The 27,441-nt window shown below is 37.4% G+C and overlaps 1 protein-coding gene across 1 annotated transcript; it reads right to left on the bottom strand.

The window, feature by feature from the left end:
• Window positions 1-1,245: 1,245 nt before the first annotated feature.
• LOC121443734 (protein XRP2-like) lies at window positions 1,246-26,498 on the bottom strand. The gene is made up of 6 exons (XM_041645528.1): window positions 26,466-26,498; window positions 18,354-19,019; window positions 15,509-15,638; window positions 5,080-5,165; window positions 4,445-4,539; window positions 1,246-1,317 (listed from the first exon to the last, which is right to left on the bottom strand). The coding sequence occupies exons 1-5, from the start codon at window positions 26,496-26,498 to the stop codon at window positions 4,456-4,458; spliced, it is 999 nt and encodes a 332-aa protein (XP_041501462.1). The 3' UTR covers window positions 1,246-1,317; window positions 4,445-4,455.
• Between the last annotated feature and the right edge of the window lie 943 nt (window positions 26,499-27,441).

Raw genomic sequence — 27,441 nt, 5'->3', positions numbered from 1 at the left:
AAATCAGAAGATTGCAGGAAACCCAATACCAATTCATCCATCTACATCATACCTCCTGCATCTATCTTTTAAACATTCATTCTCTGGGAATCTCATGTGACACATTTTGAACATATTTACCTTTTCACCCAACTCCTCCCATAACTCCCTTCACTATCTTCTCATTCCTTCTCATGAGATTTGTTTTTCTTCCATCAAGTACAGTTTGTGTTGCTAGCTAGTTTGGAAGTATGGCCTGTCAGAGCCTATGGTCAACCTACCAAGGGTCATGTCATTAAAGAATCCTGATTCTCTCTCAGCTGTCATTAAATGCCAGTAGCGTCTTAGCTAGTGGTGGGATTTTTGTGCCTCCTTTCCCCTTCTGTGCTGTGATTTGTTTTTTTTTTTTTTGTTTTCTGTTTTTTTTTTTTTTTTTTGGATTTTTCGAGACAGGGTTTCTCCGTAGTTTTTGGTTCCTGTCCTGGAACTAGCTCTTATAGACCAGGCTGGCCTTGAACTCACAGAGATCCGCCTGCCTCTGCCTCCCTGGGAGGCATCTCTGCCTCCCCATCCTCTGCTGGGATTCAAGGTGTGCGCCACCACTGCCCGGCTGTGCTGTGATTTTTTTTTTATCTGACTGGAGCTTGCACAAGTCTTATGCATGGGGTTACAATCACTCTAAGTTCATGTGTACAACTGCCTGTTTGTATCCAGAATATAGTTCCCTTGATGTGATCCACCACCTCTGGATCTTTCCGAGTCCTATTCCAAGAAGATCCCTGAGCTTTGTAGGGATTAGTGTGATGCAAATGTCCCATTTAGGGCCGAGAACTCACCAGTCTATACTCTGCACATTAATTGCCATCAACTGCAAAGGAGGTGCTTTTCAAAGATATGTTTTCTAGAGTGGGTTTTTAAAAAAGATTTATTTATTATATATACAGTGCTCTGCCTGCATGTATGCCTGCATACCAGAAGAGGGCACCAGATCTCATTATAGATGGTTGTGGGTCACCATGTGGTTCCTGGGAATTGAACCAGATCTTCTGGAAGAGCAGTCAATGCTCTTAACCTCTGATCCATCTCTCCAGTACTACAATGGGTTTTGAAGGCATCTAGATTCTAGAGCTTGGAGAACTAACAGTATGAAATGAGCTTCTCAAATTTTAATGTGCATCAAAATCACATTCCCTTTTATATAGAAAACTTAAATATATCTTTTATGAGGAAAACAAAGTTTAGACATGAAGAATTATCCAACATGAAGTAATTTTATTATTGTGTTGTCATTTCTGCTTGTTTCCAATGCTCCAAATGTTCTTACTGTGCTTGCAGAACCTTTATAAGTGGAAATAAACATCATGTTATATCTTTTAAAACTAACTTGAAGAACCTTTATAAGTGGAAATAAACATCATGTTATATCTTTTAAAACTAACTTGCACTTTCAGTATTTGTTTTATGAGCTAGGAAAGGAATATAAAAACTGGTAAATTTGACAATTAAAACTATCATCTACTTTTCTAAATCTGAAAGAAAGTTTATGACAATTCTTTATTTTTTGAGAGGCTCTCACTATGTAGCCCAGGCCTGCCTGGGACTCAATGCATAACCTACGCTGGCCTTGAATTTCCAAGTGCTGGGATTATAACTCTATATGCTACACACAGCTTTTTTTTTAATATGGAAGAGAAAGATGCCTAATCTTAGCAAATATTCAGTCATACTAAAATGTAACTTATTTTACCGAAGAAAACATTATGATAGAAATTCCTTATATTAAAATATGTTGCTTCCTTTTCATTTCTTCAGAGTACCTTGCATATATAAACATGCACATATATACATCAAACACATATACACTCACTCAGCATACAGTTCGTTTCTCATTAATATGACACATAGATTAGACCACTTTATTTTGTTTTTAAAATTAAAAATTGTGTAACAAAACACCCAAAAGGAAAATAAAAACTGTATCAAATTTTGGTACATGTATAAAAAATATAGAAGTACTCTTCAAAAAGTTAGTGTTGAACCATTTTAATTTTAACATTTATTGCAAAGCACATTTTTTTTTTTTTTTTGGTTTTTCGAGACAGGGTTTCTCTGTGGTTTTGGAGCCTGTCCTGGAACTAGCTCTTTTAGACCAGGCTGGTCTCGAACTCACAGAGATCCGCCTGCCTCTGCCTCCCGAGTGCTGGGATTAAAGGCATGCGCCACCACCGCCCGGCCTGCAAAGCACATTTTATAAACACTAAATTTACATAAAAGCTACACATATACAGACCCAAAAGAAAAATAGCAGTACTATTAATGCAAGTAAACTGATAAGATGTTTAAACAAATATGACAATAAAAATAATTTTCATTGCTATTTATTTTTCATAAATTTAAAAACTACTCAGAAATGAAATGTATTTAGTATATCATGAATACTATCAAAGTTTAGAATTACAGAAACAACACAGAACTACTTATTTTAAAAATCTTTCAAATATTCAATAGCCAACTGATAATTATTAATGTCAGTAAATAGTCAACATCAGTAAAAGTTCCTATCTAACTGAATAGAAAATTTTAGGCTTTGGTTAACAGGCTAAATTTGGTGGAAAAATCTTTATGTCTCCTTTACATTATATTCCTGAGTTTTTGCACAACGTTACAGATAAGATAAAAACTTAAGGTATAGCTTTGTATAACGCTGTATTTTAGTTCTGAAAAAACAAGTATTGAGATTATTTTAAATGTGAATAATAACATTTAATAACCAAGACAGAAAAGAATGCATTTACTATAGCTTAGCTCAGGGAAATGTTAATGCCTCTAACCACAATTTGTAAAGATTATTTTTAAAATATGACAGAAATTCTATTATACCTGCCAGAAGTTTTTATTTGTACCTCATGAGATCATATTGACTTTGTAGAACACAATGCTTTTATAAAAGAAATGCTCAAATGATGACAGTCAGCACAAGGCTAGGCACAGTGTAGGTGTTCCATATTATTAATTTAGCATAACAAAGTATTATTTCTACACATTAACAGTTCAACAGGTAGTTATAAGTTGATTTAAAGCATTTTAAACAGAAAATACAGTTTTAGTAACAACCATAAGAGGAATTTTTACAAGTGGCCATTTTCAGTCTTAGTTTTATAAAAATAGAGTTTCAGATTCCTTTAAATAGGCCTTAGAAAGCTGCCCCTGTTTGCTGCTAAATGTGATAAGAGCAACCTATTAACACCTTCAGAACTGATTAGTTTAGATGACAACCCTCCCTAGAGCAGTTTCCCTTGAAAACAATCTATGCCTCTGAAGACCAATGTGGATTTCTGAACAATTCCCATACCTCCTGGAAAATTACTATCATTAAATGGATTTGAGAAATAATGATTTCAGGTTACCAAAATTTTTATCATACTTGGACATTACTTTACATGAGTAAAAACATGTATGGAGATCTTGAATAACCTGCCTAGCTTATCATCAGACCTTACCCAAAAGTATTTCTTATCTAAAAGTCACAGGTTTTGCTCTAGGTCTCTTGCTAGTCACAAGAGCTATCAGACAGTGATCGCTTCTGTCAAATCTGCTGGTGATTGCTGTTCTATAGTTTTATATTGCATAGGCTTTTTCTTACTAGGAAACAGAAGAATCATCTGGCAGTTGTATTTTAAAAAGAGCAATACAACTTATGAAGAAGTTAGTTCTTAAAATGGCAATGTCAGCATCAGTAAGAAGTATCTGCAAAGCTGATTACCAAATATCTTAGTTTTTTTCTTTCTTTTAAAATAGGATCTCACTATGTTGTCAAGGATAGTTTTGAACTCCCAAGCTCCAGAGCTTCTTACACTTTAGCATCCCAAGTAGCCTGGGACTACAGATGGCACTACCACATTCAGTTTTCAAATTCCTATTTTTTTAAAAAATTTTCAATTTACAAAATAGTATGTCAACTCCATGTACAAAATCTCATTAGCCATATAATGCAAGAAGAAAATAATTATTTAACTGGATATGCATTTAAAAAGTACATAAGTTTATTTAATTATTACCTAGTAACAAATTCCTCTAAATAAAAAGAGAAAATAAGTAACAAAATACACTATCAAATGAATGCCATAGAGCACTAAGGAAAGTTTAAATTATAAAAGATTTGAAAGAATTTTTAATTAGTATTAAAATTGTTAACCGGTAGCAACTTCTGTTTTCTAATAAGAGTATTATATAAAAAGAAAACTGAAAGCTCATTGAAGGGGTTAAATAGTTTATAAGATGACTAAAATTACTTAATTTAAATGAACTATTTTAGATCTTCAAGTAAATGATATAGTATTCAAAGAATTATTTAAAAATAGCCTTTAACAATTTTAGAATCAGTAAAAATTACTAATGGCTTAAGACTAATAGACATAAGTATTTTATCAAACTCTATATATAAAGATTAGAAAGAGCTTAATACCACAGTCTGCTTCAAATCGCCATCTGTATCTCAGCAAAGTTATAGAAGCTGTCAACATCTCCAGATGCTGTCTCCTTCTTTTCTGATACAAACATCTATTTAAAATACAAAACAAACATAAGATTAGTTCTGTGGCCCTTAAATACCAAAGGCCACATATTTATAGAACAAAGTCATAAGCTTAGGGTTTTCTTTTTAAGATTTATTTATTTATTGTGTACACAGTGTTTGGCCTCCTTGTATGCCTGCAGGCCAGAAGAGGGCACCAGATCTCATTACAGATGGTTGTGAGCCACCATGTGGTTGCTGGGAATTGAACTCAGGACCTCTGGAAGATCAGCCAGTGCTCTTAACCTCTGAGCCATCTCTCCAGCCCAAGCTTAGGGTTTTATCTTTAAGAAGTTTTTAGATTTACTTTTTATATGTATGAATGTTTTGCCTGCATGTATGTATGTGTACCATTTACATGCTTGGTTTCTTCAGAGGTCAGAAGAGGATATTGGACCTCTGAAGCTGGAGTTACATATGGTTGTGAGCCTATGGGTTAAAGAATATACTATAGATACAAGTACTATTTGGTTGTAAGGGAAAGGAGATAAAATGGAAAATTAGATTAAGATAAGTAAGATCTATACCTTTGTCCCGTTGAATATCTCGTTTACGATAAGGTGACATCCTTCTACAGCACCATTTCCATTAAATTCCAGGGCAATCACAGGACCTAAAATGAACCCCAAGAAGTTTTTTCTCACCACGAATACAAATATATTGTAAAGCTTATTCTTGAATTTCTTTTAGATTTTTGACATAGTTCACTATGTAGCCCTGAAAGACACTATGTAGACTAGTCTGCCCTTGAGCTTTTCTCCATCCTTCTGCCTTTACAGGTATGTATTAAACCCAGCATTCATTTTTTGATTCTTCTCTGAGAAATTTCCAGTATCTTCATCAGGTGGGAAAGAAGAAGGATGGAGATAAAAAGGCACATCATTTTAACTTTTCCCTATCCCTATCATAAAACAAATAAACACTGAGTCTCATCTTAGGATGCACAGCTCCCGTACTATTACACAACTGTATCACATTTTTAAAAATTATGTATGTGTGTGGGTATGTGTACATGTGGAGTCCTGCAAGTGCCTTGTGGAGGACAGACGAGGTCATTGGACTCCCTGTAGCTGGAGTTATGGACAGTTGTTCCTGAGCTTCCAGATTTGGGTCCTGGTATCTGAATTCCAGTCCTTTGCAAGAACAGCAAGCATTCTTTAACTGCTAAGCCATCTTTCCAACCCTTACTGTCACGCTTTCAACTGTTGAAAATTGTCTGGTTTCTTTGGTTTTTGTTTTTCTTTTTAAAACAAAACAAACAAACAAAATAAAAGAATCTCCACTAGTACAAAGACTAGTGGGCAAAATACCAAACAAGATAAAAACAATCCAAGTCAACACACAAGTCTTACCAGGCAGCCTGCCCTCCTTCCAGCTCCCCTACTTAACCATCCAAGTTCTAGTTCACCAACTATGGAAATAAATCAAAAGGGAATTGAGGCCAGGCACCAAAGCAATGCCTCTTTGAAAGAATTTTCCTTAAGTGTGTTTTAAAGTTACATTCTAAAAGTAAATATCAAACTTTTATTTTTAATCCTCTGAATAGAAAGATTTGTGCCTCCTTTCCCACCCATTAATTTGAATGCTTTTAAGACCCCCTCTGACTTACATTTTGAGTTAAATATTCATGATTTAATCTTTGGCAAACCTGGAATTTAGCATAGATTTGTTGGCAAGCATGACCAAAGCCAATCAGACCAAGAAAATGTGTGCTTCAATTAATGTGTATTCAGCTATCACTATATTCCAAACAGATCAGCATTTTATTTCCTATGGTGATGGAGAAGTTTTGACCTCAAGGAGTTTACAAATGTGTCTCAAAAACAGATATAAACTAATTAAACAAACAAAACAATATAGAATAATGGAGTACTACATCTGAAAAACCAAGGTAAACAAAATATGAATGCTAAGTTTAATGTAGTTCTGAGACCTGGACAAAGCACAAGAATGAGATAGATCTCATTATATTTGGCACTGAAATAACTGGAGGGTTGAAATTTAATACAGAAACAAACAGGAAAGGCAAGTACTAAAACAGTCAACTGTACCCTCACACAGACCTAGTGAACAAGCTAAACTAGGAGTTTACAGCACATAGTATCTATAGATTATGATAAGTACTGAGTCAAAGAAGAGGCAACTGTTTACATTTTCTTACTCTTGGCAAAAAGGCTCTGTGGAAAATGTGGCTGATAAGAAGAGGAAAGAGAGGGTCATGTAGTAGCATGGATGCAGGTGAAAATCGTCTCAATGTACCCTTTTATATAACTTGATATTGGAAAGCATGTCAGTATTTCAAAGCCAAAAGTAAATGTGGGGGGAAAAGCAGTTCTAAAAGTTAAAAGCAAACTAAAATAAATGAGTCTATCAAGTTAGTGATATGACCATACAAAGACTTATTCTAAGCAACCTTAGAAGGCAATGCCTTGTCTGTATACCTTCAGTGGTATGTGGCCTAAGTATAAAAATATAGAAGGTGATCGAAAGCCAGTAAGCTAGGCCAAAGTAGGCCTGAGGCAACGAACGCCACCTTGGGCCAGAGCAGGATTGAGGCAACAAATTCCACAGTAGTGAGATGGAACCAGCTACCTAGGCTGTAGTGAACCTGAGGAAGCAAGCTCCATGGGAGCAGGAGCTGTGAGCCAATCCAGTCCTGGGACACTGGTGGACCAGGATTGAACCAGGGTCCTGGTCCAGAGACAGTGAAGTCCACTGGAACAGGTACAGGAGAGTAACTGCTGAGTGAGTGAGCCAGAGTCAGAGACTATTGAGGGTCCAGATGTGAATTTGGGGCCTTCAAGGGAGTATACCTAAGCCAGGACCCCTGTGGGTCTGGACTTGAGTCTAGGACCCCTCAGGAACTAGGTCTGAGCCAGGACCTCTGCCAGTCTGGGTGTGAATCTGGGACCTCCGAGAGGGGAAAGGCAGGAACCAGAGATCTCTGTGGGGCCAGGTGTGAGTCTGGGACCTCAGAGGGAGTAGGCCTGAGCCAGGTCCTCTGTAGGTCCTGGCATTGGTCTGGGACATCGAAGGGAATAGGCAGGAACCTGGAACCTCTGTGGGTCCTAGAGTGAGTCTGGGACCTCTGAGGGAGTAAGCCTCTGCGGTTCTGGGGGCTCCTGAGCCTGGGAGCCCCAAGGCAGTAGATCAGAGCCAGAGGCCTTTGCAGGACCAACTCCATGCCAAGGACCTTTGCAGGAGTGGATCCAGACCAGGGTTTACAGAAATAGATCAAAGCCAGTAACCTAGGCCAAAGTAGGCCTGAGGCAACAAACTCCACCTTGGGCCAAGCAGGATTGAGGCAACAAATTCCACAAGAGTGGGACTGAACCTCTCTTAAGATTGGAGGGTGTGTGTGGGAGGGGGTAAGGGGGAGGGTGTGTGGAGGGAGTGGTAGGGAAGTGGGAGGAGGGGAGGAAGTGGAAATTTGGATTGATATTATTTTTTAAAGTAATAAAAATAATAAAAAATTAACAAAAATACAGAATGAAATATTAACCAAATTAAAAAACAGTAACCTTATTAATTAATTAATTTCAGATAAAATTGATTTTAAAACAGGGAAGATAATCAGAGCTAGATGGCGTTATTATATAAACAAGGGTTTTCCAAAGAAAAATCTATCAATTCTAATGCATATGCAATTAATAGACCTTCAAAGTACACAAGGTGAAGCCTCAATAATTAGAAAAGAGAAATACACAAATCCTCAGTGACACCTGTAGAGGTCAACATTTCTCTCATTAATATATCAAATAAGTAGGCAGAAAATAAAGGAGAGAGATGACTTGCACATTATCAATTAAGTTGGCATAATAGATATTTATATAGCATTTTACCAAGCAACAGATTTTACATTTCTGAGCCACCCAACATGGGGTACTGGGAATTGAACTCTGGTTCTCTGGAAGAGTAGCAAGTGATCCTAATGACATCTCTCTAATCTCCAATTTTTTGTTTTTCTTTTCTTTTTTTTTTGAGACAGTATTCTAATACGTAACCCAAGTTGATCTTGAACTAACATATAGCCTATGTTGGCCTGATACTCATGATCATGTCTCAGGAATGTGCCACTATACTGGCTTTAAAAATACTTTTCACTAAATTAAATATTAAGTTACTTTCTCTATAAAGGACCGGATAGAAAGTATTCTAGCCCTTGTGGACTATACATTGCCTGCCATGAAACAAATCTTTGGTTGTAGTTAAAAAAAAAAAAGAAAACCCAGCAGAATAGACAGAAGAATGAATATGACCATAATCCCATAAAACTTCATTTTGTTTTGTTGGTTTTAGTAGACAGGGTTTCTCTGTAGCTTTGGAGCCTGTCCTGGAATTAGCTCTTGTAGACCAGGCTGGTCCCAAACTCACATAGATCCACTTTCTTCTGCCTCCCGATTAAAGACATGTGCCACTACCACCCAGTCAAAAACTTCATTTTCTAATGCAGGCTGTGGGCTGTATTTTGCCAAATCTTGAGTTGAATAAATATGAAAATACAATGTGTTGAAAGTTGCATGATACAGCTAAAGTCATACGTATAGGGAAAAAATCATTATTAAATATATATGCAGGAGATCCTTATTTGCATACTTGTTAAAATTCTCCTGTAACTACCTCTACACTTAGGTGTGTACTACCCATCAATACTTGAGTCTACTTTTGTAGTTATTCTCAGACATGCTTGTAGTTCATGTTCCTAGCTAAGTGAAGTTAGCATTCTTGTTTTATTCCTCTTATATACGCAAATATCCTTTTCACCATCTGAATTGTGCCTTATTTTTCATATTTCTGAGATCCCTATTGATTGTGGTGTTGACACAGCCCCCAAACTTGGTGTCCACTGTACCTAACTGAGGAAGGCTATTCTGTGCTTCATGAGAACATGTGTGTACATATGCTTCACGCAGGCATGCTGTTAGCTGTAGTTCTTAGAGCAATGTCAAAAATCATACTTAAATCTGTAACTTATGCTCAAACTTTAAGAAACTAGAGAATGAACAAATCATACCTAATGTTAGTGAAAGTAAGGAAGTAATAAATACGAGAACAGAAACCTAATGGAATTGAAAAGAAAATTGAAATGCAAAGCACTTCTTTGAAACTCTCAGTAAAATTAGAAACATCATGTGAAAAGGTACTGAATGTCACTAATCAAGAAAATGCAAATCAAACTCATGATGAGATATCAACTTCACATACATGTTAGGCTATTATCACAAAGGGAAATGCATTGCTGAGGATGTGAAGCAAGAAGAACAAGAACCCTTGTGCATCGCTAGTGGGAATTTAAATTGTTATATATAGTCATTATGATAATACTTCAAAAAAATTAAAAATAGAGCTGCCATATAATCCAGCAATCCCACTTCTGGGTATATATTCAAAAGAAATCAAATCACTACCCAGAAAGAATTCCTACGTTATTGAGGCATTATTCACCCTAACCAAGAAATGGAATCAAATTTAGGGGTCTTGTTGACAACTGGGTGGACAAAAAAAGTATGGTATGGACTACTCTTGGTGGCATATGTCTTTAATCCTAGAACGTGGAGGGCAGAGACAGGCAGATCTCTGTGAGTTCTGGGTCATCCAGGGTTATGTAGTAAAGCCCTATCTCAAAAAAATCTCACTCTCCTCTCTCTCTCTGTATCTCTGTCTCTCTCTTTCTGTCTGTCTCTGTCTGTCTGTCTGTCTCTGTCTGTCTGACTGTCTCTCTCTCTCTCTCTCTCTCTCTCTCTCTCTCACACACACACACACACACACACACACACACTCACGTCTATTCTGTCAAAAAAAGATCTTGCCATTTGCAACAACATGGGTGAGCCCAGGGCCGAGAGGCTGGAGAAAGTGCAAGATGCTGGTTACATCATATAAATTTGTGTAGTTATATGATTAGTATGTTGAGGCTGCATATATAGACTGAGCTATCTCCTGTCTAAAATGCATGGGGTTTAATCTACAACACAACCCCCCAACACACATTTAAGATAAGTAAGTTCTTAGGATTTAATATATAGTATGATGGCTATAGTTAGTAATACCATATTGTATACTGGAAAATTGCTGAGACTTTAAATGCTTTTATCACAAAAAACCAATTATGGGCCATTGAGATGACTCAGAGGGTAAAGTTTGCTGCACACCACGGAAAACTGAGTTCAACCCTTAGAATCCAGAGAAGTAACTTAACAGAGTTGTCCCTAACCTCCATAGCTGTGCCACAGAACATGCACCCACAAACATACATATAATAATAATAGATTTTAAACAAAAAATTTGAAGACATAACTGTTTGTTGTAATCATTTATAATATATGGATAGGTCAGGTCACTAGATTATATACTTTAAAATGTAGTATCTGGCAATTATATATAAATAAATCTGAAAAAATTAAAAAAGTTACCAAACAAAATATAAATTTCTAGACTGATGGAAAAATGAGAATAAAAGCCTGACACCCTGCGTTTGATCTGTGGGACCCACATGGTAGAAGAAGAGAATCAGCTCCTACAAGATGTAACCAGCATCTTGCACTTTCTCCAGCCTCTCGGCCCTGACTTCTACCTTTGCCCTGTAACACAAATGTAACCCTACCCTGCCACGATGGAAGGTAAACACAGCAGATGCCATTTCAACTTCACCTCTTCTACAAAATCTATAACCCTTTCTAACCTGAGAAAAGAGCAGATGATCCCCAACACAACAACATTCTTCAGACTAACTGGAGGTGATGAAAAACAAAAGTAGGTTGACAACTGTCACAGCAATTAAAGTCAACGTGGGATCTAGAAATGAATTTTGGACCTGGAACTTGCTGGCAAACATCTGGTGAAATGAGAATCGACTGTACAAGGAAACATTTTACCAATGTCAATTTCTTGCTTTTGACAAATGTGCCTTGGCTACGTTAACATTTGGAGAAGCAGGAAGAAGATATACAGAAGCTCTTGGTACTGTCTTCGCAAAGTTTCTGTAAATTTAAATTATTCTAGAGATTTATTAAAAATAAAAAGCATGAAAATTCAGACTAAACTACCAAACCTGGCATGGCCTACAGAGCACCATTTTGTCCACTACTGCTCATAGCTCATCTACTGTTTTTGTTGAAGAAGATGGGCCTTTCAAACAAAGAAAAACAAGTCTAATTAGTGCCCAAGACCATCTGAGAAGCTACCAAAATGTTGATTCCAAGGACATATAATAAAGACTTCTGAGAGAGTAGTTCGAAATTTATATTTTTAAAAACATCCTACATAGTTTTGAGGATTAGTACGGTTTGGAAGTTCTAGGATAGAAAACAATAGATTCTCTTATTAATAGTCAAATAGTAATATTTATTAACTAAAGAAGATAATTGTGATTAAAGACTATTTAGATTCAGCTATGAATTACAATAAAGGTAAATTTCCAAGAGTAAGCCTATTATTTAAAAAAATGGTTTTCAACTGACAATTATTTCAAAGGACATCAGGCAATGTCTAAAACCATTTTTGTTGTTGTTGCCACAACTGAAGAAATGTGTATCAAGAGGGCAGGAGCCAGAAATGATGTTCAACATTCTATAATGCACACAGCAGCCCTACTCAGGACAATTACCTACCTGAGAATGACTATTGCTTACCTTATTCCACCGTGTTAGAATATTAGCATCAAGTCGGCTTGCTATTCCACATGACCTAATAAACTCACTATTGGGCAGACTAAATTATTTTATCCATTTTAGGTGGTTTTGAGAATAAGATATATAATTTTTTAAAGTTTTTATTTCACTTTTATGTGTTATGGGAGCTTTGCCTGCATAAATGTGTGTGGACCATGTGCATGCAGTGCCTTTGGAGGCCAGAAGAGGGCATTGGATCCATAGGAACTGGAATTACAGCCAGTTGTCAGCCACCACTGAGACCAGAGAACCTGGGTGCTCTGGAGGAGCAGCCAGTGGGTGCTCTGAACTGCTGAGACATTGCTCAACTCCTCCAATGTTCAATTAAAACACACACACACACACACACACACACACACACACACACACTAGAAATACTGAAAGAACAGCATAAATATCCACCTTACCTTTAACTATAGTCACCAAGAGTCAAAATTTAGCCCCATAGGTTTTTTTAAACAATTATTTGTTTGTATATTTACTTATTTTTATAGATGTAGAGGTGTGGGCACTCATGCCATGGACACACTTATGGAAGTCAGAGGACAACTTGTGGGTATAAGTTCTCTCCTTCTTCCACGTGGGACTGAACTCAAGGTCATCAAGCTTGGTGGCAAGTGCTTTTACTCACTGAGTCATTTTGCTGGCCCCTACATATTATACATTAGTGCACACACATGCTTTATTCTTGTTTTGCTGACACCATGATACTCATAATGCATTTCCTACCTAATCACAATACTATTTCCATACCTAAGGAAATTAAACAACTCCTATCACCTTCAAACTCCTAGCTTAAAAACTGTATCAATCCCATATCAAATCAGGGTTCTCTCTTTGCATTAATTGTTATATCCCTTTAGATTATTTTAATCTAAAAGAGTTCCCTCACCTGAAGAAAGCTAGTTATCTTATAGAACGTCTTGTATTTTGGGCTTGGTTCATTGTTTCTTTGTGGTGTCATGTAACTTTCTTTCCTATCTTGGTTCAGTTAGCAATAGATTGAAAGATTCCCTTTCCCCAGATTTAGAAAAGAAAGGAACAAAGACAGAAGAGGTTGGAGGCAGAAAGAAGGTAAGAGACGCAGCCTATAATCATAAAATCCACCTGCTTTCTTTTTCTTTTCTTTTTTTAAAAATATTTATTTATTTATTATGTATACAATATTCTGTCTGTGTGTGTGCCTGCAGGCCAGAAGAGGGCACCAGACCTCATTACAGATGGTTGTGAGCCACCATGGTTGCTGGGAATTGAACTCATGACCTTTGGAAGAGCAGGCAATGCTCTTAACCACTGAGCCATCTCTCCAGCCCCCTTTTTTTTCTTTTTTTGAGACAGGGTTTTTCTATGTAGCCCTAGCTATCCTAGAACTCGCTCTGTGGACCAGACTGACCTCAAACTCACTGAGATTGGCTTGCCTCTGCCTTCCAATCCTGGGATTAAAGGAGTGTGCCACCATCGCCCCTTCCCTCTTTTTTTGAAATGGTCCTGAACTCCTTATATAGCTGAGAATGTCCTTGAACTCCTAAACTCCTCTTGCCTCTACCTCCCAAGTACAGGGATTACAGGTGTGGAGTACTTTTCCAAAGGTGCATAACAGTTATTAAATTACCTGCACTACTTTTTTTTGAGACAGGGTTTCTTTGTCTTGGACTCGCTCTGTAGACCAGCCTGGCCTTGAACTCACAGAGATTCACCTACCTCTCCCTAACGAGTGCTGAAATTAAAGGCGTGCATCACTGCTGCCCGGCCCCCCTGCATTATTCTTTGTAAGGTTTATTTGGTGATAGAAATGGAACCCAGGTCCTCATGCTATTCAAGCACTCTTACTACTCTGACCCCAACCCCCATTAGTCAATGGTCAAACTGCCCCCAAATTTTTCCAATGCAAACTCCTTCAAGCTGATTCTTTTGACCCGACATGAGTGCTTCAATCTTTAAGTACTTCCTGTAGACATGTTTTTTTCAATTAATTAATTATTTTATTTTACTTATTTTTATTTTATGTGAATTGGTGTATTACCAAGGGATGTCAGGTGCCCTGGAACTGGAATATTAGACAGCTGTAAGCTACCATGTGGATTCTGGGAATCAAACCTGGGTCCTCTGGAAGAACAGTCAGTGTTCTTAACCAGTGAGCCATCTCTCTAGCCCCAGAATCTCTTGTTTTTTTAAGACTTGATTGTATGACATTATTTCCTGAAATTCTGGTAACATCTGCTCATTGGTTTTAGTTCTGCTTTTTCCAGAAACAAAACATTTTACTACTTCCATGTGAAATGTTGTATTATTGAAAGACAGGTACTGTTTAGGTTGAAGCAATTCTATAAGACTTCTTTACTAATATTATACAAATATATAAACCCAATTCAGGCTACTGAATTCAATACTAACTCTTACACTTTAGGATATCCATTAGACTTATTGCTTAATTCCATTCCTAGAAGTTGATGAGAGTTTTAAGGTTCATTTCCAAGATTTTATTTGAATGTTCCTATGTCAAAATATATTCTGAGGTAGACTCAAGCACTGGATTGAATAAGTCATTGCCACTACCACAATAACTAAGAAAAAGATATGAAATTTTATGCTAACACTTAACAGCCCAATTACATAGAGCATTATTGCTTAAAATTATCGTAATAGTCCTTCTATGCTTTTTTCATACAGTTTTAGAGTTCATTATATTTTATTTATACATAAAGAACACACATACAGATGTGCCCTGTCTGTAGAGTATACCCAATTAGCATTCCATATTGCTATTCATACTGGCTTGGAGCCTTAAGCAAACAATGTCCCTACTCCCAACAGAAAGATAGTACTTTGGCCTCCAGAGTCAATATGCCTTTAAGAAAATATAGGCAAGCATCATCTTTTCAGCGGGGCAGGCAGATTCTAGCTCCTCTCTTTCGCACATTTCTTCACTATCTGAAACTTATTGCTGGTATTCACTTGCTAGGGAAAATTATAATTTTCACAAAAAGTTAATTATATGAAAACAGAAAATTAGTGACTATAATTCTTCTTTTTCAGTAGAGCCAACGCATATCCTTATTATGTAACAGTACAAAGGTAAAATAGTAATAAAATGACAACTAAAATAATACAGAAATGTGACCATTTAAGTACTAAGAGAAAGAACAGGAGAAAAGTGAGTTCTACAGTGCTTCTTGGGTTTTGGGGAAAACCGAACAAAAGAGAAAGAGAAGGCAACATGAAAGAAATGTTAAGAGAGTCAAAAAAGAAAATAACCAAAAAAGTACCCCAGTCACCCAGAAAATACCTTTGTTTAGAAGAAGAAAAAAGTCAGATGCCTTTTCTCGGAAAACCCTTTGAGCATCTTCAGCTTTCATTGACACTTCCTTTGTCTGCACTAGGAGAAACCCTTTACCAACCATCGGTGGAGAATAAAACTTCATTCAGATTGGAAAATGAACTTTTGGGATAAAAACAAGGTTTTGTTATTTGAACATTTTTCCATATATAATGCAACCCAGCATTCTGATTTTTGTTTTAGTTCTGAGTAATTCAGACTCCGCTGTCACTACTTTACAACTACTAACCAGAAGCTTAATTTGATGATACAGAAAATGTTCAATGAAAATTACCATAGTTCACTACAATTAACATAATTTGTTAAATATAATAAAGATGTTAAAATAAAACAGAAAAATACCATGTAATGTTAATTTTAAAAGCCATCACATCAATTTGTATAGTATATTGCAAGAATGATTGACCACACATAGGGGACCATTTGAAGTTTTCTGAATATTATACATATATACATACAAAATACATTTAACCTCTCATGAGATGGGTACCACCACCATCTTCCTTGTAGGGATGAGACAATTAAGATGTGACATGGTTAAGAACTTGCCCAAGGTCTATAAATTAACAGAGCTTTGATTTTAATTTAAGTTAATGAGATGGTGGATTAAAGAATTATTTTTCAGGATGGTGGCTTGTAGATGGAGGCTATTTGTTCATTTTCTGGCCACCCAGACCCAAAATAATCACAAAGAAACTATGTTAATTGCAATACTGTTTGGTCAATAACTTATGTGTGTTTCTAGCTAGCTCTTACATCTTAAAGTAATCCACTTCTATTGTTCTGTGTATTACCACGAGGTTGTGGTCTACTTCCTATATAAGAAAACAATTTCTTTGTGAAAACAATATAAAATGTGATTTTATAATGTTCCTCAGCAAATCAGAGTTGGTAACTGCATCTCCCAGTCTAAGCTGTCCTAATATAGCTGTGCTATGAAAATACTTAACTTTTATTTTTTTCAGAACTAGTTTCTTTGCTAACTCAAGTATAATTTAAATAGTATATAACCTGTCAACATAACATTTAGGTCTTTCCCTTTTCTTAGCATTAGCTTTCTTTCAGCACTGGGACAGCACAAGAGCTTTATGTTTAAGGGTTAATATACAGGAAGAGTATCAGCCTGCATGTATGAATCACAGCTCTGATGTTTACCAGCTAGCTGAGTGACTTTTGCCAAGTTATTTACCCTGTCTGTAGGTCACAGAGTTGTTTTGAACACTGAGTTAATTCATGTAACTCTCTTTACAAGTACCCGACTGGTAAAAAGTATGTAAGAGTAAGTTACTATTATTATTAGTGTAGGATTGTTATTTTTGCATTCCAGAAGGACATTTAAAGAACATCACTCTTCTAAGTCATATTCTTGCAAAGGCCATTTCACACATCAGATACCAAAAGTCAAAAGGTTCAGAGCATTGATGACTCACAAATAGACTGTGTTGATGGCTTTTTTTCTTTAAACAAGTTAGAATATCCTAATTATCTAACAAAATGGAGTTTAACTTGAATGATTAATCTTTGAAAATTATATGTAGTAAAAACTCACAGACAAAAGAAACCTCTCCCTCAATGGTGACGGGACAAGAGAAAATAAGGAGCCCAGTGTGGATGACACTGTCAAAACAGGGTCTAAAAGTTGTATTCTTAAACATCATTTCCAACCTCTAAACCAATTAAAACTCCAAAAAAAATTTCCTCATTAGAAAAATCATTAGCAAAGACTATGCTTCAATACGCAGTACTGTTGTGAGCATGTGTGGAAACTGTTTATGATGAAGAATGGAAAATCTTTGAGGCAAAGAAATGTATCTGTATGCCTTAATTTCCAGTATCACCTAGGTTCTATTATTTCTAAGTTGCAACTAATTACAAGGTATTTAAGCAAAGATGTGGAAAACAAACTTGTATCATATAATGAATGAAATATGATAATAGCATAACCTGCATATAACTGATGCTAACAAATGCTTACTAAATTAAATTAGATTTAAAGGTTGCATTGAGAAAGGATTTTGGCCGGGTGATGGTGGCGCACGCCTTTAATCCCAGCACTCGGGAGGCAGAGGCAGGTGGATCTCTGTGAGTTCGAGACCAGCCTGGTCTAGAGAGCTAGTTCCAGGACAGGCTCCAAAGCCACAGAGAAACCCTGTCTCAAAAAACAAACAAGAGAGAGAGAGAGAGAGAGAGAGAGAGAGAGAGAGAGAGGGAGGAAGGATTTTGTAGACCAAGAGATCTGCTTCTAAGGTAAACTTTGTGGATCCAAGGAATTCGAGGACTATAACTTGAGGGTTGCTAGTATTTCTAATAATTAATTTGTAAATAATTGATGCAGGATTTCACTCTGTATGCTGTGAATACCACTGGTGAATAAAGAAATTGCCTTGGCCTGTTGATAGGGCAGAACTTAAGTAGGCAGGGAAAGCTAAACAGAATGCTGGGAGAAGGAAGGCAGAGTAGAGAAAAGCCATGTAGCTGCCAGAGACAGACACTGGAACTTTACCCAGTAAGCCACAGCCATGTGGTGACATACAGATTAATAGAAATGGGTTAAATTAATATGTAAGAGTTAGCCAATAAGAAGCTAGAGCTAATGGGTCAAACAGTGATTTAAATAATATAGTTTCTGTGTGATTATTTTGGGGCTATGTGGCCAGGAACAAATAAGCGGCCTCCCTCCTACTACAAATAATAACAATAAATAAAACCTAGCAAGTCCTATCTATGTCTATTTCTCTCTCTCTCTCTCTCTCTCTCTCTCTCTCTCTCTCTCTCTCTCTCTCTCTCTCCTTACCTCATCAATTAATTTTCTGGCATTTGCAGTTGTATAATCATCAGCAAATAATACCACTAGGCATGACTCATCGCTGTCCTTCCGTCTCTGACCCCGGGATATGGGAACAATGCTTCTATTGGCTTCTGTAGAAATTCGTACAGCTTTGAATTCTTCAGTAGTTGGAATAGGAACATAGTCTTGAACCACAGCATTTTCTGGAAGAAGGCTCCAGTTGAGTTCTCCTGACACAGGTGTAAAATCATGAACATGACTCCATATATTATTGAAGATACTGAGCCCTGCATCTTTAAATTGGGCTGCTAATTCAGGGTAGTACCACTGAAAACATCCAAACTTGATATTTGTGGAAGATTCAATAATGGGTTGAGTGGCACAGCACAGAAAGACTTCCAACTTTCTACAGTCCCTCACACGAAATTGTTGGCAAGCTAATGTACACTTGCAATCTCTACAATTTCGGAAAAATACACTGCCTTTCACTGGTCCCAAGAAAAGTATGCAGTTGGTGCAGTCATCAATGGTAATGGTAGCTGAGTGATCAAAAATATAGATGTTACAGTTTTCACAGTCTTGAATGACAAATTGTTGTCCTGCCACTTTTCCAGGTAAGCGACCTACTGTTTCATCCTTCAGTCCACTGAAAATATAATCTTTTGGATCAACCTGCAGGGACAAAGCACAAGACCTTGAGTATTGTTAAGATATTCACCAAAAACATGTAAGTGCCTATGGGATACCAGACACAGTTGTTAATGCTAAAGCTTAAGTTTCCAATTTCATTGACTTTGCAATAAATTAGAAACCAATAAATAAAAGGAATGAGGAAGGAAAGGGGGAAGGAAACCAAAGTTCAAGGACACAATCAGCAAGTGCTTGGATCTTGTTCCAACCATTTCAGTTGTAAACTTTTTTAGGCAACTGGGGATATTCACACATATACACAAAGCCTATAACCTCAAGGACTTCTCTTTTTTTCATTTTCTAAGTGTGATAACAATACTGCTGTTACAGAGAGGTGAACTTGGCAATTTTAATTAATATAAAGTTTATAACCTTGATTAATATATATCTACCTCCCAAGAAATGGATCTGCTCTTTCTGCTATCAAATTTCATGCCTGGGCATGCAAAGCTAAAAGAAAGCCTGTGTGACTATGGTTTGGGTCTGCCTGTGAGTTAACCCAGGTGACATATCATCATTGCTACTATCAACAGTCTTTCAGCTTATTTGGAATCTGTGTGACCACAAAATAGTATGGAGTGCAATGGTAAAGAATATATTTTTAAAAACAATTATTCTAACAGAGTAGCTATGTAAGTCAGACATGAGAGTAGACACTTGCAATCCCAGCATTTGGGAAGCTGAGGCAGGAAGATTACTAGGAATTCAAGTCCAGCCAGGGCTACAGAGCAAGAGTCTGCTGCAAAAATATTGCTAAGAAAGTAAAGCTTATATCCTCTGCATCTATCCTAATCAGAACATACTATTTCAGCTGGAATGCAGCTCAGTATTAAAATGTGTGTTTAGAATGTAAAAGGCCTCCCAACCAAAAAAAAAAAAAGCCCAGAACCAGATGACTTCAGCACAGAATTCTACCAGAATTTCAAAGAAAAACTCCTCAATACTTCTCAAATTGTTCCACACAATAGAAACAAAAGGAACATTACCAAATTCTTTTTACGAGGCTACAGTTACACTGATACCCAAACCACACAAAGATGTGATTAAGAAAGAGAATTACAGACCAGTCTCCTTCATGAACATTGTGCAAAAATACTCATAACACACTGGCAAACTGAATCCAAGACACATCAGAAAAAACATCCACTATGATCATGTAGGCATCATCCCAGAGATGCAGGGATGGTTCAACATACAAAAATCCATCAACGTAATCCACCACATAAACTGAAAGAAAAAAAACCACATGGTCATCTCATTAGATGTTTAAAGGCCTTTGACAAAATCCAACACCCTTCATGATAAAGGTCTTGTAGATATCAGGGATACAAGGAACGTATATAAACATAATAAAAAGCAAATACAGCAAGCCGACAGCCAACATCAAGTTAAATGGAGAAAAACTCAAAGTGACTTCTCTGAAATTAGGAACAAGACCAGGCTGTTCACTCTTTTATTCATTATATCTATTCAATATGGTACTCACGGTTCTAGCTATTGCAATAAGGCAACAAAAGGAGATCAAGGGATACAAATTGGAAAAGAGGAAGTCAAACTCTCACTATTTGCAGATGATATAATAGTATACATAAGTGACCCCAAAAATTCTATGAGGGAACTCCTAGGGCTGATAAACACCTTCAGTAATGTGGCAGGTTACAAAATCAACTCAAAAGAATCAGTAGCCCTCCTATATACAATTGATAAAGGGGCTGAGAAAGAAATCAGAGAAATATCACACTTTATAATAGCCACAAATAACATAAAATATCTTGGAGTAACACTAACCAAAGAAGTGAAAGACTTGTACAAAGAACTTTAAGTCTTTGAAGAAAGAAACTGAAGAAGATATCAGAAAATGGAAAGATCTCCCGTGCTCTTGGATAGGTAGGATCAACATCATAAAAATGGCAATCTTACCAAAAGCAATCTATAGATTCAATGCAATCCCCATCAAAATCCCAGCACAATTCTTTAAAAAAAAAAAAGATTTATTTGTTTATTATGTATACAACTTCTGCCTCCATGCATTCCAGAAGAAGGCACCAGATCTCATTATAGATGGCTGTGAGCCACCATGTGGATGCTGGGAATTGAACACAAGACCTCTGGAAGAGCAGCCAGTGCTCTTAACCGCTAAGCCATTTCTCCAACCCCCCGCACAATTTTTCACAGACCTCAAAAGAACAATACTCAACTTTATATGGAAAAACAAAAACAAAAAAAAGAGGAATTGCCCAAACATTCCTGTACAAGAAAGGAACAGCTGGAAGCATCATCATCCCTTACTCCAAGCTCTATTATAGAGCTAAACTTGGTACTGGCATAAAAACAGACAGGTGGACCAACAGAATCAAATCGAAGACCCTGATATTAATCTACACACCTATGAACAACTGATTGTTGACAAAGAAGCCAAAATTGTACAATGGGAAAAGAAAGCATCTTCAACCAATGGCGCTGGCATAACTGGATGTCAACTTGTAGAAGAATGCAAATAGATCTATATCTATCCCCATGAACAAAACTCAAGTCCCAATGGATAAAAGACCTCAATATAAATCCAGCCACATTGACACAGGAGACCACTTCCTAAATATAACACCAGCAGCATAGACACTGAGAGAAACAATAAATAAATGGGACCTCCTGAAACCGAGTAGCTTCTATAAGGCAAAGGATAGGCTGGAGAGATGGCTCAGTGGTTAAGAGTACTGACTGCTCTTCCAGAGGTTCTGAGTTCAATTCCAGCAACCACATGGTGGCTCACAAACATCTGTAATGAGATCTGGCGTCCTCCACTGGCGTGTGGGCATACAGGGAGGCAGAATGTTGTATACATAATAAATAAGTAAATCTTTTAAAAAATTTATTTAAAAAAAGGCAAAGGACATCGTCAATAAGACAAAACGGCAGTCTACTGAATGGGAAAAGATCTTCACCAACCCCACATCAGACAGAGGAGTGATCTCTAAAATATATAAAGAACTCAATAAACTTGACATCAAAATACCAAATAATCCAATTATAAAATGGGGTATAGATCTAAACAGTGGATTTTCAACAGAAGAATCTCAAATGGTCAAAAGACACTTAAGGAAATGTTCAACATCTTAAGTCATCATAGAAATGCAAATCAAAACAACTCTGAGATAGCATCTTTTACCAGTAAGAATGGCTAACATCAAAACCACCAATGATAGCTTATGCTGGAGAGGATATGGAGCAAGGGGAACACGCCTCCATTGCTGGTTGGAGTGCAAACTTGTACAGCCACTTTGGAAATTAGTATGGCGGTTTCTCAGAAAATTGGGAATCAACCTACTTCAGGATCCAGCAATACCACTCTTGGACATATACCCCAAAGATATCATACTACAAGGACATTTGCTCAACTGTGTTCATAGCAGCATTATTTGTATATGCCTGAAGGCCAGAAGAGGGCACCAGACCTCATTACAGATGGTTGTGAGCCACCATGTGGTTGCTGGGAATTGAACTCAAGACCTTTGGAAGAGCAGCCAGTGCTCTTAACGTCTGAGCCATCTCTCCAGCCCCTGCATAGCAGCATTATTTGTAATAGCCAGATCCTAGAAATAACCTAGATGCCCTTCAACTGAAGAATGGAAAAAGTAAATGTGGTACATTTACACAACGGAGTACTACACAGCAGTAAAAAAAAAAGACATCTTGAAATTTGCTTGCAAATGAATGGAACTAGAAAAAACCATCCTGAGTGAGGTAACCCAGACCCAGAAAAAAAAACACAGTATGTACTCACTCATACGTGGATATTAGACGTAAAGAAACAAAAAAACTAGCCTATAGTCCACAACCCCAGAGAAGCTAGGTAACAAGGAGAATCCTAAGAGAAACATAAATGGATCCCCTGGGGAAATAGACAAGATCTCCTGAGAAAATTGAGAGCGTGGTGGCGGTGGAAAGGGAAGAGGAGGGGAGAAGGGGCGGGGGGAAGGAGATCATGAGGGAATGTGATGCTCAAGAAGGGGGAAGGACAGGGAGGGAGAGCAAGGAAGCCGTTATGGGGCTAGTGAGGAACATGGCACTAGGGAAATTACCAGTAATCCATAAAGACCCTAAGCAACAGAGGAGAGGGTGCCTGAACTGGCCTCACCCTGTAATCAGATTGATGACTATTTTAATTGTCACCATAGAACCTTCATCCAGCAACTGCTGAAGCAGATGCAGAGATCCACAGTGAAGCACTGGGCTGAGCTCCCAAAATTCAGTGGAAGAGAGGGAGGAGTGAGAATATGAGCAAAGGAGTCAAGATCATGATGGGGACACCCACAGAGACAGCTGACCTGAGCTAATGGGAGCTCGTCAACTCTGTATTGACAGAGGGGGAACTTTTATAGGACTAATCTAGGCCCTCTGAATGTGGGTGACAGTTGTGCAGCTGGGGCAGTCTGTGCGTCATTGGCAGTGGGACCAGGATTTATCCCTAGTGCTTGAACGGGCTTTTTGGAACCCATTCTCTTTGGAGGGACACCTTGCTCAGCCTAGATATAGTGGGGGAGAGCCTTGGTCCTGTCTCAAAATGAAGTGACAGACTTTGCTGACTCCCTATGGGAAGCCTCACTCTGAGGAATGGATGGGGGCTAGGGCTGAGGGAAAGGTGGAAGGAGCAGGAGGAGGGGAGGGAGTGGAAACTGGGATTGGTATGTAAAATGAGAAAAGACTGTCTTAAAAATAAATAAATTTAAATAAAAAATAAAGATGCATACTATTTCAGCTTTCTGGTGCTTTGCTTTTCCTGGTGCTTTAATTTTTAAAACTTCCACTTCTTAAAAAACATTTTAAATTGAAAATCTTTACCCCACTACAAAATGATATTTAGGTGTAAATTTAGGCCTAAAATATGTCACATTATTTTTTTTTTAATTTTAACTGTGCTGTCAAAATATAGTCAGAGGCTAGACATATAATTCAGTGATGGAGTGTGGTTAACAGGCCTGAGTCTCAGAGTCTGATCTGCAGCACATAACCCCAACACACAGACACACACACACTAGACACACACACACAAGAGGCAGGGGGAGGGAGGAGGAAAAGAAGGGAGTGTGTTAATAAAAGGCCAGTCTGACAGTTTAAAACAACAGCTGAAATGTATTACTTTTTAGTTTATTGAAACTATTTTACTATTTTAACTGTTTATAAATATAACTATTTCATGCAAAACTATACACTAGAAACAGGTTCCTTTATATACATTACACATATTGTTTACTTACAAAGTAACTTGTTAGCATGTTAATTGTTATTAAACTAGCTTAAAGTGAGTTATTCCATCATACACAATATTATATTTATCCAAGTTTACATAATATTCTAGGATGAGCACTGGTCTATAGCATGAAGCAATAAGAGCTACTCATTTTCCAGCCTCAATTTTGTCACCTATGAACAACATGATCTTCAAAAAGTCACTTTACCTTTCAGTCACTCAACCAACATTTGAATACCCAAAATTAACTAGACACTCTTTTAGGCACTAAAAGGGAAGTAGTATATGCCTAAATAGACCATCTTTTCCTCTTGGTGTGCATTAGTTACTATGGAAACATCAGGATATCAGAGTTTAAGTATCTCAACATTCCCAAGTTCTATTAGAGTATGAAAGAAATTTCTATCATTGTACTGGGGGAAGCAGTTATTGCCGTTACAAATGAAGGCAGGGCAAAAAATCATATTACCAGACAAGTACAGGCTTTATTCAGACAACACCAGATAATGGTTAGGGTTCATCTTACCTGTTCACACTATATACCAAGAGCCAAGTAGGGAATGTAGAGATGCCTCAGTCATTAAGTATACTTGCTGCTCTTGCAGAGGATCCAGGTTGGATTCCCAGCATCCATTTTAGGCAGCTTACAACGATCTGCAACTCTAGTTCCAGAAGATCCAGTACCCTCTGTTTTCTCTATGGGCACCTGCAGATTCCTCACTACAGTTATCAATGAGGTCCCCCAAAAATAACATCTATTTATATTTATAAGAACATAAGACATCAGCTTCATTTATTTATTTATTTATTTATTTGGTTTTTCGAGACAGGGTTTCTCTGTAGCTATGGAGCCTGTCATGGAACTCACTTTGTAGACTAGGCTGGCTTTGAACTCACAGAGATCCACCTGCCTCTGCCTCCCAAATGCTGGGATTAAAGACATGCACCACCACCACCACCCCACCAGCCTTGACTCTTTCAAGTCAGAACTTAAGAACAGCTTTAAAAATTAGTTTCCAGAGCTCACTATTATTTCAGTTCTCACATAGACATACATGTATGCACAATAAATAGACATTGACAAACACCAATGCACATAAAATAAAAAAATTAGTCATTTAAAAAAATTAGTTGCCGGGCGTGGTCATGCACATCTTTATCCTAACACCCAGAAGGCAGAGACAGGCAGATCCGTATGCACTTAAGTTCAGCCTGGCCTACTTAGTGAATTTCAGGTTAGCCAGGTCTATGTAATGAGATATTGTTTCCAAAGATTAGTGAGGAGTTGAGCCAGGTGCTGGTGGCACATGCCTTTAATCCTAGCACTCAGGAGGCAGAGGCAGGCAGATCTCTGTGAGTTTGAGGCCAGTCTGGTCTACAAGTGCTAGTTCCAGGACAGGCTCCAAAACTACAGAGAAACCCTGTCTCAGGAAAAAAAAAGTTTATAGCATCATTAAAACACACAAGTTGGCTTGATAATCCAGAATCTTGTTTCTGTAGCAGGATAAATTAGATCTTATTCACTAGCCTGCTTTACTGTTCCTTGTACAGAAACACAGATGCCATCAAAAATGTTCTGATTGCCTTGTTTTTTAATTGTTATAGCTTGCTGAATCAAAGAAGCTGAATTTGAAACAAGTTCAGTATCTTTTCTTTCAAAAATTAATGTACCTTTCTGGGCTTGATAAACAGAAAAAGCAACATCTATCCTCATCTGAACCCTGCAGATACTTTTTTCATACAAGAAATTTCAACAAGAGACTCATTATCCGGAATAATAATATTGATAGGGAAGTAAGTTTACATGGACCTCACCTTGTAACGGAAGCCCAGTGCACCACAGTTGAATCATATTCTGTACGTGGCCATAGATAGCCTTTCTTTTTGCCTATCATTTGTCAACCCAGAGCCTCTTCCTTCTCTTTTCATTGAGGCTGAGGTCCATATTGCTATGATTCAAGATCCTCCAAAGGCTTCCTCTGGGGCCCTTCGCCATAACAGTGCACCCATTCAGAGTGGTGACAACAGTTTCTGGAATATCCTTGGTGTGATTGCTGAGAATGGTTTTCATTCTCTCCATAGATCTGGTTTTAAAAAAATAAAGCCGCACTAATCATTTATGAGCATAAATCAATTTCTTCTGGCAGAGGCAGACTTATTTCTGATCAACTGTCCCATACCACAATAAATATAGAAGCTGCATGACCAGGCATGGTGGTGCTAACCTGCAATCTCAGAATCCAGGCAGTTGAAATAGATGGTAAGGCCTTGTCTCAAGGAAAAAATGCTGGAAAGCACTATAAATATATTGTTTTAACTTGATCACACTGGAGGGCCTCCAAGATATCAAGGAATTGACAAGCTGAAATTCTGGACCTGAGGGAAATGTAGGAAGGAATGGGACGAGCCAGATAGAGATGTGGTTACATCTTTGCTTCTAAGCAACTTGCCAGCTTGAAATCTGTGGATGAAATGTTAAAAACCAGTGAAATGATGATGAAAAAATAACAGTGTCAGAGACTCTCAGAGATGTAATAGAACTTCCATGAGGAAAATAGAGCTGAGGATCCATGGAGGAAGAGTAATCATAGTAAATACCACAAAAGTCTCAGTCTACCCACTCCCAATCGCTAGAACCTTAACCATTGGGATAAGAGTGAATGAGAACAAGATGAGTCTTATGAAAACTGAAGGTCAGTCCCAATCTCTAATCAGATTATGATGGTCACTTATCCTTGCTTTGTGTTCTTGCCAAAGGAAGAAAAAATAAATATCATCTAGAAGAAAAGAGTATCAACCAGCAGCAACTCTACATTTTATGCTTTGTTCTACACTTAATTACCAATAATGGGCCATACAAAAATACAACCACTAGCCAAAATCATGAGAAAAAGGTCAGGACAATAAACCCTGACATAAAAAAGATTCAGATATTAAAATTTTCAATCATAGATTTTAAATAACTACAATTAACATATTCATGACATAAGGGATAATTTCAGCAATGTGTGATTGCTTACATGCTATATTAGTTGCTTCCTATTTGTAGAAATAAGAGCAGCGGGGCTGCTTCCCGCCACCCGGCTAGCTTTACGCGAAATAATTACACAGAAACTGTATTCTTTTGAACACTGCATGGCCCATTAGTTCCAGCCT

This window comes from Microtus oregoni, unplaced genomic scaffold (assembly GCF_018167655.1).
Source record: "Microtus oregoni isolate MIOR12 unplaced genomic scaffold, Mior012 000112F_ref0000385, whole genome shotgun sequence".
In the NCBI taxonomy this organism is placed as follows: Eukaryota; Metazoa; Chordata; class Mammalia; order Rodentia; family Cricetidae; genus Microtus; species Microtus oregoni.
This window is presented reverse-complemented; position numbering and strand designations above follow the sequence as displayed.

Excerpts from the sequence above, each read along its gene's own strand:
- LOC121443734 (XM_041645528.1), bottom strand. The coding sequence starts at position 26,498 with ATGCCTGGTCATGCAGCTTCTATATTTATTGTG. Across the intron at positions 19,020-26,465 it reads CAGCTTCTATATTTATTGTG|GTTGATCCAAAAGATTATAT; the intron begins GTATGGGACAGT and ends TTGTCCCTGCAG. Across the intron at positions 4,540-5,079 it reads AGATATTCAACGGGACAAAG|ATGTTTGTATCAGAAAAGAA; the intron begins GTATAGATCTTA and ends TATTTTAAATAG.